Source organism: Dermacentor andersoni, chromosome 10 (genome assembly GCF_023375885.2).
Source record: "Dermacentor andersoni chromosome 10, qqDerAnde1_hic_scaffold, whole genome shotgun sequence".
NCBI lineage: Eukaryota > Metazoa > Arthropoda > Arachnida > Ixodida > Ixodidae > Dermacentor > Dermacentor andersoni.
Window position 1 is genome coordinate 31,066,502 of NC_092823.1, and position 15,890 is coordinate 31,082,391.

At 49.2% G+C, this 15,890-nt stretch overlaps 1 protein-coding gene across 1 annotated transcript; it reads right to left on the bottom strand.

The window, feature by feature from the left end:
- Positions 1-1,684: 1,684 nt before the first annotated feature.
- On the bottom strand, positions 1,685-2,791 carry LOC126519189 (uncharacterized). Its single transcript, XM_050168808.1, has one exon. The coding sequence runs from the start codon at positions 2,789-2,791 to the stop codon at positions 1,685-1,687; it is 1,107 nt and encodes a 368-aa protein (XP_050024765.1).
- Positions 2,792-15,890: the final 13,099 nt, after the last annotated feature.

Genomic DNA, 15,890 nt, shown 5'->3' on the forward strand with positions numbered 1-15,890 from the left:
AATACCTGGTTTTTGAAGAGAAAAGCAAGAGCCCGATCCGACCGGCCAGCCGAGCACTTGCACGCGCGCTCGTCCCAGTAAACTTTATTTCTCTTGGCCTCTAGTGAGCCAGATACAGTGAACTGGACGCGACAGCGCCCTTGACACTTTCGTACGGTCACGCACTCTAATAAAACGCTATACAAAAATCCTTTTTCGAACCCGTCCTCGCGTGTACGTCAGCCCCTTCAAACAAGAAAGATATCCAGGACTGAAGTTTCCGCCTTGTTTCTTGCGCTGAGCTTGCCCTGGCGCTATCGTGTTATCATGTGGCGGGTGTACCGCCCCGGCCGACTACTTCCCCGTCATTCCCGAAATCAAAGCAAAAAATAAATGGTGGGGAAACCTGTACCTGCAAAGATGCATACCAGGTTTAAAGCCAATTGAAAATAAATGAAAAGGGGTTGTCAATTAATACCCAAAGCGCATATTTTGTGAAGAAAGCCAATTGAAAAAATAAAAGTGTGCGGATAGGTAACGCGTTGGTGTCCTGAGGCGTCTCAGCGAGCTCAGAAGCCCTCGCGTCGGGCTTTTTAATGAAGATGAGTAAAGAGTCAGAGACGAGGGGTGGCATGAACATGCCGTAAGCGAGAAGTGAAAAGTCCCCATTCCCGGCAAAATGAAAAACAAAAATAAAAGGAAAAGAAAAGAGGTAAAATATCGGTCTATGCACGAAAACAGTCAGGCAAGATGAAAAGAAGAAAAACAAAGGATGGAAAGCGTTCCACGAAGGCGGCAAAGGCATGAAAGCCTCGCGTCACAGGTGACCATGGTCGGTGCCTCGGGTCCTCTCCCTGGGCCATCGGCATCCACCGTGCTGCTCGGTCGCTAAGATCTACTGTACGGTGGGCCATTTATGCGATCCGCCCGGTAGGCACCGCATACACCGACACAAGGTCTGGAAGCCACGCGTCACATTGGTACGTTGTCGGCGCCTCGGGTCCTCGGACTGGGCCAGCGGCATCCACTGTGTGTCTCGGTCAAGCAGATCTGCTATAAGTTGGGCCTTTCACACGACCCACCCGGAAGGCGCCACGTATACCAATGCCAGCTTTGTGGATTAACCTAATGCGAACATGACGCTACGGTCGATAGCCTCCGGATGCTCGAACAATCTGAAGGCCGTTTACACCTGCTGATGGCAGTGGTCACAGCCTCTGCCTTACGAGTGTTCATAGTCCCGCATCCATGAGGCTCAGCAAAATAAACACGCGGTTGAGCATAACTAAGTGAAAGAAGTAAAGGTACAAAAGAGGAAAAGGAAGGAAACCAAGCACTGAAAGATGAAGAAAAGTAAAGAAAACGAAAAAATTAAAGCAAGAAAGAAAATCAAACTACACACACTGCACTCGCAGAGTGTTCTCGTGGTGTCGTCTCGTCCAAGCATAACCGCACCACAAAGGCAGCAAAGGCATGAAAGCCTCGCGTCACAAGTGATCATGTTCGGTGCCTCGGGTCCTCTCTCTGGGCCATCGGCATCCACCGTGCTGCTCGGTCGCTAAGATCTACTGTACGGTGGGCCGTTTATGCGATCCACCCGGTAGGCACCACATACATCGACACGAGGTCTGGAAGCCACGCGTCACAATGGTACGTTATCGGCGCCTCGGGTCCTCGGACTGGGCCGGCGGCTTCCACTGTGTGTCTAAGTCAAGCAGATCTGCTGTAAGTTGGGCCTTGCACACAACCCACCCGGAAGGCGCCGCGTACACTTGCGGCTACAGTCGGCGCATCGCTCGCCCGCGTCCTGCTCTTTCGCGCGTTCGACTCGGCGGCGGAATTTCGCCAGCGCCTCGCTGTACAGCTGACGATGGAGCGGTCGAAGGGCGTCGTCCCGGCAGCGCTGGAATCTGCGCCGGAGGGCCCGCGTTCGACGCTTCTCGAGCTGCAGCTCCGGGGTCCACCAACTCTTGCCCGGTTTTTGCGGGACGACCGGCCGAAGATGTTTGGTGCGAGTTCGGTCGATGATTACGTACATTTTCTCCAACAGTGCGTCGAGCGCCCGCGGCGAACGGATGTCTGCGCCGGCCGCCCGCCGGAACCAAGGAATGTCGCGCAACTCCGCGACAAAGTTCAGGCGGCCGCACTTCCTGAGGCGTTTGCCGCGCGCAGTGCCACTGTGCAGCGCCAGGTCGATGGCCCGGTGCTCCGAAAACGTTTCGTCCGGCGACACGCACCACCTGTAGCCTCGTCGGACGAGCGCGGGAGTCGCGAGCGTCACATCGATCCAGCTGTCGGTGTAGAGGGTTGAGTAGGTGGGAGGGGACGCCGCGTCATTCAGAACGACCAATCCGTGCGCCGCCACAAACTCAATCAGACGAGAGCCACGATTATCATTGGCCCTCGGTCCCCACATGGCGTGCTTCGCATTGAAATCGCCCATGACCAGGACCTCAGATGTCTTCCCTCCGTCGAGACACTCCGAGATCTCGTCTAACGTGGGCTCAATGGAGACGTGCGGCGGCGCATACGCGGCCACCAGCAACCACTCGCGGTCCCTTGTGGAACACCTCACCGCAACCACTCGCCTTGACACGTACACAGGGAACACGTCGAAATCGGGCCGACGGACGAAGATGGCGCTCAGGGGTTCCTCCTCTTCCCCGAAATACGAAAATTCCGGCGGCAGCTGCGGCCTCACCCTCTTCGTACATGGCGGATCGTTGATCGCCGCGATGGGTATCCCGACCTCGTCCATCCGTCGCGTCGCGGCCGTCAGTGCTCGCCTGGCGTGGTCGAGATTTAGGTGCATGATGTTGGTTTCCTCTCGGCATCCGCTCTCCAACGGTCGATCGGGCGCTCCCGCGACGCTCGCCAGTTGTCGGATGCGCCCCCATCCCCACACCCCCCGGCCCCGCGGCGCTCCCTCTACTTCGGGTCGCCGTAGTAGGTGCGCGCCCTGAGCCGCTCCACCTTTTCTAGGAGCACCGGACACTCGGGGAAACCGGTGGGGTGATTCTTTTCGCTGTGGCCCGCCTTATCGCACTCGGAACAACGCACCTCGGCGTCCCCCATCTTGACCTTACAAGTCACGGCCAAGTGCGGGCCGCCGCACTTCATGCAGCGCGCCCTTGACGGGTCCGCCTTATGGGGGCACGTCATGCGCCCGTGCCCATAAGACGCGCAAAAGGTGCACGTGGGCACGTGCAAGTCTTCTCGTGCGCGAACCGAAGTCCACCCCACCGTGAGCTTCGGACGCGATAAGATCTGGAATCCTTCCGGGTCTACCTCCGCTACGTATGATCGCGAGCCCGCCCTCTCCCCGAAGGTGACGCGGACCTTACACTTGTCGAGGTCGAGACCGCTAATACGTTCGTTGAGCGTTCGCAAGAACTCATCGGGGCCGATGTCGGGGTCTACCCCTGTAAACTTGATGCAGGGGTTGCGCCGTTGGGCGACGCGCATTAAGTTCGCGGCTATCGCCTGCTCTAAGTTGCGTAGCGATTTGATGTTATCCATAAATACGGTCAGCCCGTACCTGGTATGGTGTTGTGTCACGTCCGTGATGTCTTTGGCGAGCGGGTCCACGTTGGTCTTCAGCAGCCGGAGGACGTCTCGCGCCGGCGTCGCGGTCGCCCCCACCGGCGTGAGGAAGGCGACGTGTTTGTGTGGGGCGCGGGGCCTTCCCGCCCCGGCGCCCACCGTCGCGGCAATACCGGGTCCGCCGTCAGCCGCGCCAGCAGGCGGCGCGAGGCCCGTCCTCAGCGCGGCCGCGTACACTCTAAGCCAAAAAGGACTAAAACGGGTATGGCTGTTAGTCTCTTGGGGGACTAAATGACCTGCCACAGATCTTGAATCAATTTTGGACTAACTGCGGGAGCAAATGCGGCGGCCTCACTGGGGGAGCAACTACTGCAGACTAAAAGTGAGGGCAACTTTTAGACCCTCCCAGTTAGTCCCTAGAGGATCAACGGTTAGTCTATTAAAGTAACTCTACAGGAGTAACTGCAGGAGCAACTTTTAGTCCCTCCCAGTTAGTCCCGAGAGGACCAACAGTTAGTCTGTTAAGGTTAGTCCACAGGGAGTAACTGCAGGAGCAACTTTTAGTCCTTCCCAGTTAGTCCCTAGAGGACCAACGGTTAGTCTGTTCAGGTTAGTCCACAGGGAGTAACTGCAGGAGCAACTTTTAGTCCATCCCAGTTAGTCCCTAGAGGATAAACGGTTAGTCCCCTTAGGTTAGTCCACAGAGAGTAACTGCAAGAACAACTTTTACTCCCTCCCAATTAGTCCCTAGAGGTTCAACGATTAGTCTGTTTAGGTTAGTCCACCGGGGCTAACTTAACGAGCAACTTTTAAGCCAGGGAGGACCAATGGTTGGCCTGGTTAAGTTAGCCCAGAGACTATCTGTTCGCCCTTCTCTGGAGAAATGTTCTTCCTTTCAAGTACTTCCACTAAACCAACAGTTGTTCCCCCAAGATTAAATGTTGCCCACCATAAAGGTAATGGTTATACCACCCTAATGTTCTAGAGGCTAACGGTTCAAACAGGAATGATTAACATTCAATCCGAAACAACGTGTTTCGGATTGAATATAGTGTTTGGAATAAATCATACTTTTCAGTCATGCACCGAAATCACTTTTCCAATGATTCCAGGTTGCCATAGCTTTTCAAGCAACAACAATGATCGAACTCAAGTAACCCATGTTTATTTTTAATTAAATATTGCCACCATAATCTTGAGCCACAATTAACAAAACAAAAAAGGAATACTAGCATACATATGCCAAAGGGAGAGTGACGGTGCGAACACATTGAAATAATGCATGTAATGAACATGATTAATGTCCAAGTAAATCAAATATTGGTGCACAAATACAATAGCATAATGTTGCGAACACAGTATGGGTGGCAAGATTCTGGTAATCACAGCACAAGGTATTGCTAGTTTCCCCCAAAGTAAAAAAAAAGGATGTTGAGGGTGCGAACACTTTGATGTAATGCATGTAACAAACATTTTTAATGTAGGAGAAAAAAAAATGTTTGGTTCACAAATACGGTTACGACATATGGTTTCAAATATATTACAATGCTTCTGGTAATCACATTACAAATATTGCGAGGGTCTCAGATATCCCTCCTCAAAAAAAGACAAAAAAAATTGATGGTACATACACTTCTATTGCACACATTATACATTCCCACTTATGGGTAGTTTCAATGACTTACTACTTTCCTGTTGCATTGATCTTTGCCACTTGTAGCAATGTTATTTTGACTTGCAATTACTCAATTGATATCACTATATCTGTTACTGTATCATGCTTTGTATTGCACCTCCTGCTAGGGCCTTGTAGCCTGCAGCATTTCTATAAATAAAGAATAATAATAAAGAAACATGGCAACAAAAGTGAACTAGTGCTATCAGTGCTTATTCTAGTGCATCAACCATGAAGAACATTCCTCCACCAGCGAAGTTTGACTCCAGCGGAAAAGCTGCAAGTTCACGTTGTACTTAAAATTGACCAATACAGCAAGACCACCATCTGAACACCCCCGAATGCGGAGATCTAACTTGGCTCGAACTTGACTTCTCGCAGTCTCAAGACAGCTTCGCCGCGCGTCGTAAATCGTGCTTGATCTTGCGGACGACTTGCGGACGACTTGGCTGCGTCGAAGTCCGCTCAAGTTTGAAGTCTGCTCCCGGGCTAGCTTGAAACTGACTTCGTGTGTTATTCCAACATGGCAGCCTCCCGAACAGACGTCGCGCGGAGGTTAGCTGCTTTCGAGTTTGCTTGCTACGCCATGGATACAGCATTTTCAGAGACGCAGCCCTTGCCGAAAATTCCGCGACGCACCCTACGTGACCGAGGGAATCCGATGGAGCTGTACGACGACGAACAATTCCTCGGTCGCGACAGATTCAAGAAGAACGCCGTGCGACTTCTCGCTATGTTGCCTATCCGGGTAAGCGGGGACAACAGAGGACCGACTGTGTGCCTCCCATGCTGCAGTTGCTGATGGCTGTGATGTTTTACGGTGCTGGCACGTTTCGAACAGTCACCGGAGGTCCGGTCCGCATTCCTCAGTCAACAGTGTGCCGCGCAGTAGGAAAGGTGACTCTGCTCATCGCGAAGCACCCGCGCCCGATGCTGGTGCGCTTCCCGCAGTCACGGAAAGATTGATTCCGAGCGTATTTTCTCATCTCCTGTGACTACACATAATAAAAAGTAGCCCAAATAAGTCAGTCATGCAGAACATGTGCGCTTACCAGTTTTGTGGCGCTTTCCCTTTTCTTCCTCAGCTTCCTCTTTCCGCTTTTGCTTCAGGTTGGTCCAGCATTTCTTCAGTTGCAGGTGATCGCGCCGCGTAATCCCGTGGTTGGCATTCTAATGTTTTGCTATTTCTTTCCATGTCTGATTCTTCTTGGTCAACGACGCGACATCAGTTTTCTTGCATTCCACAATATGCTTGTAGTCGTTCAGGAGTGTCGTCGGCAGGCTCTTTTCGTCTTCTTTAAAACGGGCTGCCGTCTTGCGTTGCGGTGCATTCTCTTGGGAGGAGACCGTACGTGAGTGCGACATTTCAGCGTCAAAGCCTGTTGACAGAACAGAAATTTCGTACCAAATGCGGCGCGCGGCCGTCGCGCGAGCCCCACAACTTGTTTTCCTAACAGACGACACTTTCCTAGCAGACGACACGCACTGCCAATTTGCGATGTCTACGACTGTGCCGCACTCTCCCTCTCGTTGTTCTCGATAAACCCTCCATGCGAAGCAGACAAATCGTTTGCACGTGTCATTTTACTTATTTATTTTGTTTTTTATCGGGTGTTGTCACCCATATGGGTCCGGGCAGGGGACTCAACGGCGCTCGGTACTCTTCGTTCGCAGCACATGTTGCAGTTTTTTTCTTGTTTGTGACTCCGGCCTAGTGCGTTCGAATAGGTTGGCTTTTTCTTCAAAGGGTCACGTAGCCCGAGCAGAACACGGGCCGTCGCCTTCCTCCTGGAATGCCTATGGGCGAAAAGGGACGCGCGAGCTCCCTCAGAAACCGACCGTATGCCTCGTCTCGGCCTCTTGTATCCGGTTGCCGGCCCAGACGGCGCATGAACGCCTTGCGGCAATCGAGAACAAAAGCCATTTAAAGACCACCATACGAACCAACCATTTCGTTCGCTTGTCTACGGCAACAAACATGCAACAAGCCCTCCGATTTAAAGATAAGCTAAAACCAAAACAAATGGGACGATAAAATTGAATTGCACTCAAATACACTGTCGCCTAAAGGTGTAGCGGCGACTTGAAAAGATGGTGAAACCTGCAACTCAAAAAGCGCGCCAAAACGCCGAAACTTGAAGACCACTTAAATCCGCCGGGAACGTGCGCTTTCCGCAAGCAACACTGCCCATCGCAGCGGCGGACGTAGCCAGGTGGAATAAGTTTACGCAAACTATACTTCAGCATTTATGCCCTGGTGGAAATTTGGAAAGATACATACTTTTTTGCTGTACAACGTGCCTTACGCTAATAAATTTATTGTTAACCTCGAACACAGACGAGCAACCTGCTTTTGTATTGAAGCACAGTCTTGACTTGACGAAGCAAGTCAGCTTCAGCGTCTATGAAACGCGAAAGCCGACTTGGGCGTTTTGAAGTCCGCCTCTTGCTTCGGGCCGACTTCGTCAAGTCCAAGCCCGATCCAAGTTAGATCTCTGCATTCGGGAGTAAGTAGCTCTTATTTAGGCCATTAGTGGCTCTTCACTGCACCAAACCCAGAATTTAAACAAGCACTAAAGAGAAAAATGATTTCGCCAATATAGTAAATTGTCATTCTACAATACCAAAACGTCACTTATTGGGAGAAGAGGGTTGGTAAACCGGAAAAGATGCAAAGAGGGAAGGGCAAGTGAGGCTGCCACCTTGAAGTTACTGCACCAGCTTGCCATGACGTCAAGGAATTTAATGGCACCTGTTAGGGCCTAGTCAAATGCTTATCAATAAAAGTAAGCTAAATTGTGCTTTAAGTACCCACTGATCGATCATGGTAAGCTTTGAGAACTTTTTCTGAGCTGACATTGCCACATATGAAAAATACTTTGAAATTTGTGTAGTTGCACTGGCCTTTAGGTTTCGGTGCAGTATCCAAGAAATGGAACTTTGGCCTTCATTTTCTCTTCTAACAAATAATCTAATATTGCAAGAATAACGAAAATAGTTATCGAACCACTGCGTCAGTGTAAATTGATTTGTGTTCATTGTTTTATTCATCGCACCCATAAGGCTCTCAACTAAGGGTATTGCACAAGGGGGGACAATAATGAAAATACTAATGTGGCTTCGAAGAATAGATTGCAATATCTGTACAACTGAATGTGTGTTACGAAAAAATTCAAAATGAAAGCAGAAAGAATAAGTGGGAACGGTGACCACGAAACATACGAAAGTGGATTTAAAAAAATTTCAGACAGTGATAGAAACCGGTGCAAACACTGATCAACACAAGCAAATATTATACATAAGAAAAATTTGAATGCAAACAATAAGGCATACTTCAAAGCAGAAATTATACAATTCAATAAACTTCACAAAGAAAAAAGAGAAATGTAAGCAAAAAAAAGACTATAAATGCAAGCAATGTCAATCACTAGAACCAACTGTCTTAAAAAAGAAGATGATGACCTTCCTGAGAAAGAGGAAAAAAATTAGTTAAAAATAATCGAACACACTTACTGGCACTTTAGTGTCTCTTTAATATCCTGGTCAGACGGGCAAACTTAGGGCACCTTGAGTGAATTTAATTTACTTCGGTGAGTGTCACTTCAGCAGCAGGGTGCTATAGGTGGCAAACCAAAGTGCCATTCCGGAATACTGAAAATGATGCTACAGTGAAATCTTTATATAATAAACTGCAGGGGACTACAATAAATTGTTCGTTAATATGAAACGTCATTATAGCAAAAGCCCCAGAATTAACAATTCCGTGCATCAAGCCATAAGTGTGTAAGTTTTGACTGTGTGGGCCATCCACAAAAACTTTATAGTTGGCCCTCTGCCTATTCTGTTGCTATTTTCCATTGACTCGGCCACCATGTACCACCAAAGCACCGCGGCGCACATGAAAGAGACGCTGTCGACAAAACCACAGACAAGCTCCCGGTCGTCTCCAAAGCACAATGTTCTTTTTCCTTCTTCTTTTCTTTTTTGTCACTTTCATTGCCGCATGCGGTCACAAAACCTATTATGTCGTAACCTGCAGAAAGAACAAAAGAAAAATTTGTGGTCTTCTCGCTACGCTCACGGCGCGCACGCTCCGATTCCGCGCGCGCCGGACGACCACCGCGGGTTCGAGCACTCCGAGGCGCCATGCGTGCAGGGCACCGCGTCCGCGCCTGCTCCGGCCCGCTCCGTGTGCCGACGCGCAGCTGCGCGCGTACGCGCCCCGCCGGCCCCAGCTTAGGGGGAAGGCGAGACCGCGCGCGCAGCAAGGGAAGACCCTAGGCAAAGCTCTCGAGAAGCCAGAAAGTACATTTATTAAACTGGGAGTCAATACAAACATCAATTTTAACGTCCCGTCCGAATCTGAAGCTAGTTACACAAAACATGGCCGAATGGTCGCCGGTGGCCACTAACGGCGCACCGCGACAGAGAGAACAAAGAAACGAGGAACAAAGAACAAAAGAACCCCAGCAGTAAGAAGTTGCCTATCCTTCGGTCAGCGCCTGCCATCGCGCGCCCCACAGCAGTGAAAGGGGAAATAGAGAGAAACGACAGAGGAACAGCGGGGGCACGTTCGGTAGACGCTGTCTCAGGACATCGAGACGACGGAAGAGTGCGCGCGCGCCCGCCGAGGCCGGGACCCCGACAAGCCGAAGTAACCATCGGCCGGCGGCGGACAAAGGGGGCCGCCGCCGGCAGAGAGGAACACGTACGCACCTTCAGACGCCCCGATGTGGTCTCCCTAGGACCCGACTTGCGCGCGCTTACCCGGAGTGCACGCAAGCAAGGCCCGAATCCCGCCAAAATGCTAGCCAATGGCGAAAGCCTGTTGACCTTCGCGTGGGCGGGATGACAGCAGAGCGACAGTGTTTTATGACCCGCTGCCACCCCGTCCAGGCAGGGAGGAGAGCGACACGGAGCCCCCCCCCCCGGCAATACAGCGCAATGGCCTCTACACAACCATCGCCAGAGCCTGAAAAACGCCGCGAGAGCCAGAAACCCCACATCCCTCCCTCCTTATATGCTCCCTACCAATGCAAGGCTGGTGGCTCCGATGTCAGCCAAAGAAGAAAAGCGCACCGAAACAGCTAGCCGAAGACGAGAGACATGTTAACCAACGGCGTCATGCGCGCCTGCGAAGAATGCGCTTGCGATTACCAAATCGGGAACTCGCCGCTGAGTACCGACTGCATTCACACCGTGGATTACGACCAATGTGACCAAATCGCTATCGTTATTGTTATTATTGTCGTGATCGTCGCAGTGCGGTAAAAACTGAGCAATGCAGAGTACGAAACGGCTTGCGCAGATGACGCTTGGTGGTGTTTCGCAGGCATATATGCAGGGTGTCCCACGTAACTGGAGCCAAAATTGAAAAATATGCAAATGCCACGTTGCTGGACAGAACCGAGGTGGTGATGTTTGATGCTCGATTATTTTTTTCATTCTGCCTAATTACATAATTAGTCATAATTAATCAACTTCTCAAATATTATAATTAGATATGAAAGCGTCAACGAGAAAATTGTACAGGGTGATTCCACGAGAGATCAACATGGGTCAAAAATTTCATATTTTAGATTTCACTGAATATTTTATATTTTATGCGCATATCACTAGGTAGCACTAAAGTGAACGTGGCTTCTTTGCCAAATGAATATTTTAGGAGGAAAAAAATAACGAGATTCTTCAGTGCGGAGGTGCCCATTTAATGCACAAGGCATTTTCACAAATTCACAACCATGTGAAATACAGTATGCTACCGCTACAAAGAATACATTCTTGTGTGTAGAACCTAGACGTAAAGAAGGGTCAGCTAGCACTGTTTCAGGCTTCCGTGCAAAACGGAAGTGTTCTTAAAAAATTGCTTAATTTGCTACAATCTTCAAAAGTTGCTATATTTACGATTTTTTATCAACTAAACCAGTACATGTAGCCTTTTAAAATTTGCTGGACTGTGAAACCTTAACCTATTCAACAATTGTGTTGAATATTCTTGCTGTATCACAAATTACCATTTCTACAATTCGCCTCAAATTTGAAGTTTTGACAAAAATGAATGCTATTTAAAAATGAAAATAAGAAAAACCCCATCGTAAATTTTTCTCAAAATTTCGTAAACAACTATTCACAGGCACGTGAAAAAGAATATTAAAAAACATGTTGCATTATTTTGTTTGTAATCACAATACAGGTGGTAGAAATGAGAGCTTGCCAGAATGCAGCAAGGTGCTGAGGAAAAGGGGACATCGGGGTAAAAAAAGCGTGCATAAGGCTCTGACTTGCCTAAACTTGACCGTAATGGCGACGTAAAGCCAGTTTTGACCTTACAATTAATACTTCTGCATAAAAGTGCGTTTAGTACACTACTTATTCGCTTGAATGGGAATAACAAAGCGTCAGCATAACCATTACGTGGCTCAATTATTTAACAGCAAGTTAACAGCAAGTGCGCCTTGCAGCTTAGATAATTTGTGCCTTCTGTTAATGCAGGGTTTTTATTTGTTTGTGTGCTACAGAATTAACAGTTAACTCTGTATAAATGTACACAGGTAACAGAATGTACGGCAGGTAAATGCCTCTAAAAATGTCGTACTGGTCATTACATGAACGTCATTATACAACCTAAGAGGCGGTGGTGGGAGTGGCGATGGTTTGGTTAAGGCAGGGTTAGCTGGCAGGTAGTTCCAGCGATTGCTTATTTTACCGCCTCTGAAGAAAAAGAAAAAAAAGGAACTGTTAGAACACTATATAATCAAAAGTTGTGGGGATTTGGGGAATTCGACGCGCCATTGCGCGGGCGCATTTCACCCATGTCTGCAATCCTTTTTGCCACGTCGTCCTTGCTCCGAACCAGTTTTGGCGGTGGCGCTCCACTTGCGGTGGTTCGCGGTGAGGGCGGAGCTAGTGACGTCACGGAGCGGCCCCTGGTGGCTACTGCCGTGACGGTAGCGAGGGTCTTGCTCCTTGGGACAGCGCCCGGTACGTACATGCTTCCTCTCGTCCGCCGACACCTTTGTGACTAGGACGAGCTCACGCACGGTGCCTTTGCCAGTGCGGGGAGCGCGTACCTCGTGTTGTTCCTATCCCGACGCTAAGCCGAAGAACGGGTGCCTAGTGCTCGCGCGAGGTCGTACCACGCCGAGCCGCACTCATCGGAGGCCCAAGCCGAAGGAGATTGCCCGAGCTCTCGCGAGTTGACCCATCGGTTATCGCGAGAGCGAGTAGCATAGCCGCCGGGACTTTTCCTAGCGGCGCGTCCCAGCTTGAGCCTGTGCTCTCGCAGCGACGTGCTACAGGTGCCCCTAACTGTAATTTTCGCCCTTGGTGCGGGACCCCTTTGGTTCCCTGCCGTCCCGGGACAGGGCGTTCGTGCAGTGTTGGGTGCCGTTGGAGACAATAAACGGTTTCCGTCAATTTTGGGCAATACTGTGTTCTTGCGTGCGTCGCTCGGTAGCCCCTCGTGGCCTGAGCTCGCGCGCAGCGGCGCTAGAGGCTGACGGCTGACGCGGCCCTGTGGCTCGCTAAGCTCGAACCCGCGGTGGTCGGTACTCCTGTGAGACCCTAAGACCCCACAAAGTTCACAGTCCCTAAGGATCACCACTTGTCGCAAAGTTCACAGTTTCTTAGAAAAGCTGGAAAGGAGCACGAAACTTCCTCTTTCAGATATTTGGGTCTCTTGCGAAACATTACCTGGTCCGCGCACTCTTGAGGAAATTGCCTTCTGTGCAAAGCCTCAAGCAGAGCATTTATTTCTTCATTGAAGTATTGGCAGGACCAGATGAACTCTCGACCAATCTTGCTGGTATACAATGTACGGAATAGTTGTTGAAGCACCACTGACGAATGCTAAACGATGATAGCGTGATGAAAACACGTCCTAAGTTTACGAAGTGCTGCAGTACTGGCAGTGCTTTCCGCATTTTTCTATAGAATCAGCTGATCCAGAGGGCCAGATCACTCAGTTCTAATGGAGCTAATCAAATACGCAGTGGCACAGTTGCTTGCCTGTTGACTTACTGACCTGTCAGTGCACACTTGTTCATGATCCGCATATGCCGCATTGAAGTGCTCTAGCATGGAGGCAGGGAGAGGGCACAAGGAACATCGAGCTTACCCGCTGTATACGCTCAGAAAGGCTCGATGCTTTTCCAATCACTTGCAGCAGTGCGAGACACTAATACAACGCGATCGAAATTGGTGGCGTCAGGCTCGCTTAACCAAATGTGCCATAACCGTATGCCCGGAACACGTGGCAAAGATTTCCACTGGTTCCTTTTGAGGCGGCGAAAGTTCTCTACTTCATCCACATCTGCATAGAGCAGTTTTACGTTTTTCAGCGTTGCGGCCATCTGCGCCACCATTTCAGAGGCTGACCTACCCTTATGAAAATGAACCATGAGTTTCTGTAGAGGACGTTATGTGTTCCTAAGGTGACATCAGACATTCATAAGAAATGCATCGTCTAATGTTTTTTGGCATCACAAGTACATCAGAGACTCAAATGACAATGCACCTTAGGATTTCTGATGAGAGGAGTATACAGCTTTTTTGTGTTATTGCTAATGTCAAAGTACATCATATATGAATGTGTACGATGCCAAGTCGTGAAAAATTCTTTGTAATGCGATAGCGTTCAATGGCTCATGAGTCGGAAAATCCGGCATTGTCGGCGTGAGCACTCGATGTACAAAGAGGTTACAAACTCTCAACCTTTCATGGGAGTCGAACCCACTACCTTTGGCGGTAATTAAGGCTACGAACCCACGACCTTTGGTGTTGATTAAGACACCGTTAATTAAGACAGTTATTGAAGATATTGTTAATTAATGCACTCGAACGCACGTACGACCCTTAGTGGAAGTCGAAACCTGTTAATTAATTTGTTAATTAATGTGCAGCTGATTATTATGTCGTTAATTAAGACACTCGTACCCACGACCTTTGGTGTTAATGAAGGCGCTCTTAAGGCGTAGTTAAGATACAGTTATTTGAGGCACTCCAACCCACGACCTTTGTTAATGATGATGATGCTAATTAAGGCACGGTTAATTACGACCTAGGAATTAAGTCACTCGAACACATTACCTTGTGTGGGAATCGAACCAACGACCATTGTTGTTAATGAAGGCGATATTAATTGAGGTATTGTTCATTAAGATATAGTCAATTAAGACACTCGAACCCACGATCTTCGGTGTTAATGAAGGCGATGTTAATTAGGGCACAGTTAAGATACAGTTATTTGAGGCACTCGAACCCACGACCTTTGTTAATGAAGATGGTGCTAATTAATGCACTGTTCATTAATATCTAGCAATTAAGTCACTCACACCCAGTACCTTGGGTGGGTGAATGAAGAAATGAAAAAAAAAAACGATATAACACAGCGTGAGCGCCGAGTACTCTGGAAACGCTTCCGATATATCAGGGCAGGCACAAAACAACGACGTCATTTTCTTTCCTTTTTAAAGAGCACTGTAAGTTCGTGTTACCCCGTTATCACATTTGGTAAACAGTGCAAACCTATAGCGTATGCCTTGTTCTGAGCAGTTTGATTTCTCGGATGTGTTACTAGTCTTTAAGTGGCAAACCGACAATTGTGCAGATTGACATGATCATGACATGGAAAACTGCGCGTAAAAAAATATGGGGTTTTACGTGCCAAAACCACTTTCTGATTATGAGGCACGCCGTAGTGGATCGAGGACTCCGGAAATTTCGACCACCTGGGGTTCTTTAACGTGCACCTAAATCTAAGTACACGGGTGTTTTCGCATTTCGCCCCCATTGAAATGCGGCCGCCGAAGCCGGGATTCGATCCCGCGACCTCGTGCTCAGCAGCCCAACACCACCATAGCCACTGAGCAACCACGACGGGGAAAAAAAAAAAAAAACTGCGCGTAAGCGGCAGCGTCTATTTGCTGGAACGCACTGTAGTACTTGGTTGCAAGCACATCGTACGCCAGCGCACATTTCTGGCATATACCACATAGGACAAATGCACGCTGCCGAGACATGTGGGTTTTTCGAGGAATCTTCGTGGGTAGCACGATCAACACAGAAGGCACGAGGGACAGGAGTGCAACCCGCGCACATTAAACGCACTAACACGAAAGCAAGATACGGACGACAGGGGTGTAAGCTGCGCCACACGAGCAGATTTGATGCTTTCCGACTGACACTGTTGCAACGGGCACTAAAACATCGCACACTGCACATGTGTCTCTCGGAGATCGCGTCAACGATGTCTGAGGCTATATAGTTGATGTTAACGACAGCAGGAAGTTATTTAAATTGAAGTGACGGCGCAGGTAGCACGGGGAGCAGCGAAATGCGTAATTCACGGGTTTCCTGAGAGGTAACCGAAGTGAAAATCGTTCGAAAAACGTCACCGCAACGGTTTTCTATAGTGTTAACATTTTCAGATCTCGAAGGCCATGCTTTTGCTGGCTGCAGATAGCAGAAGCGATTCAAATTGAAAATGCGTTATAGAATTTCTTTCTATGCCAAGCTATAGCTTACAATATAGACTTATTTGTGGTTCTGTTTGTCTTGCAACAGCTATGCGCAATTAGGCAGCCGCACAAATCCTCAGATGACGCTAGCCGAGACATTGGCTGGCTCCAACCGACCTGTTGGTGGCGCCACCCACCGCCCCGTTTCCAATCCAATCCAATCAGCCTGTCGCTCT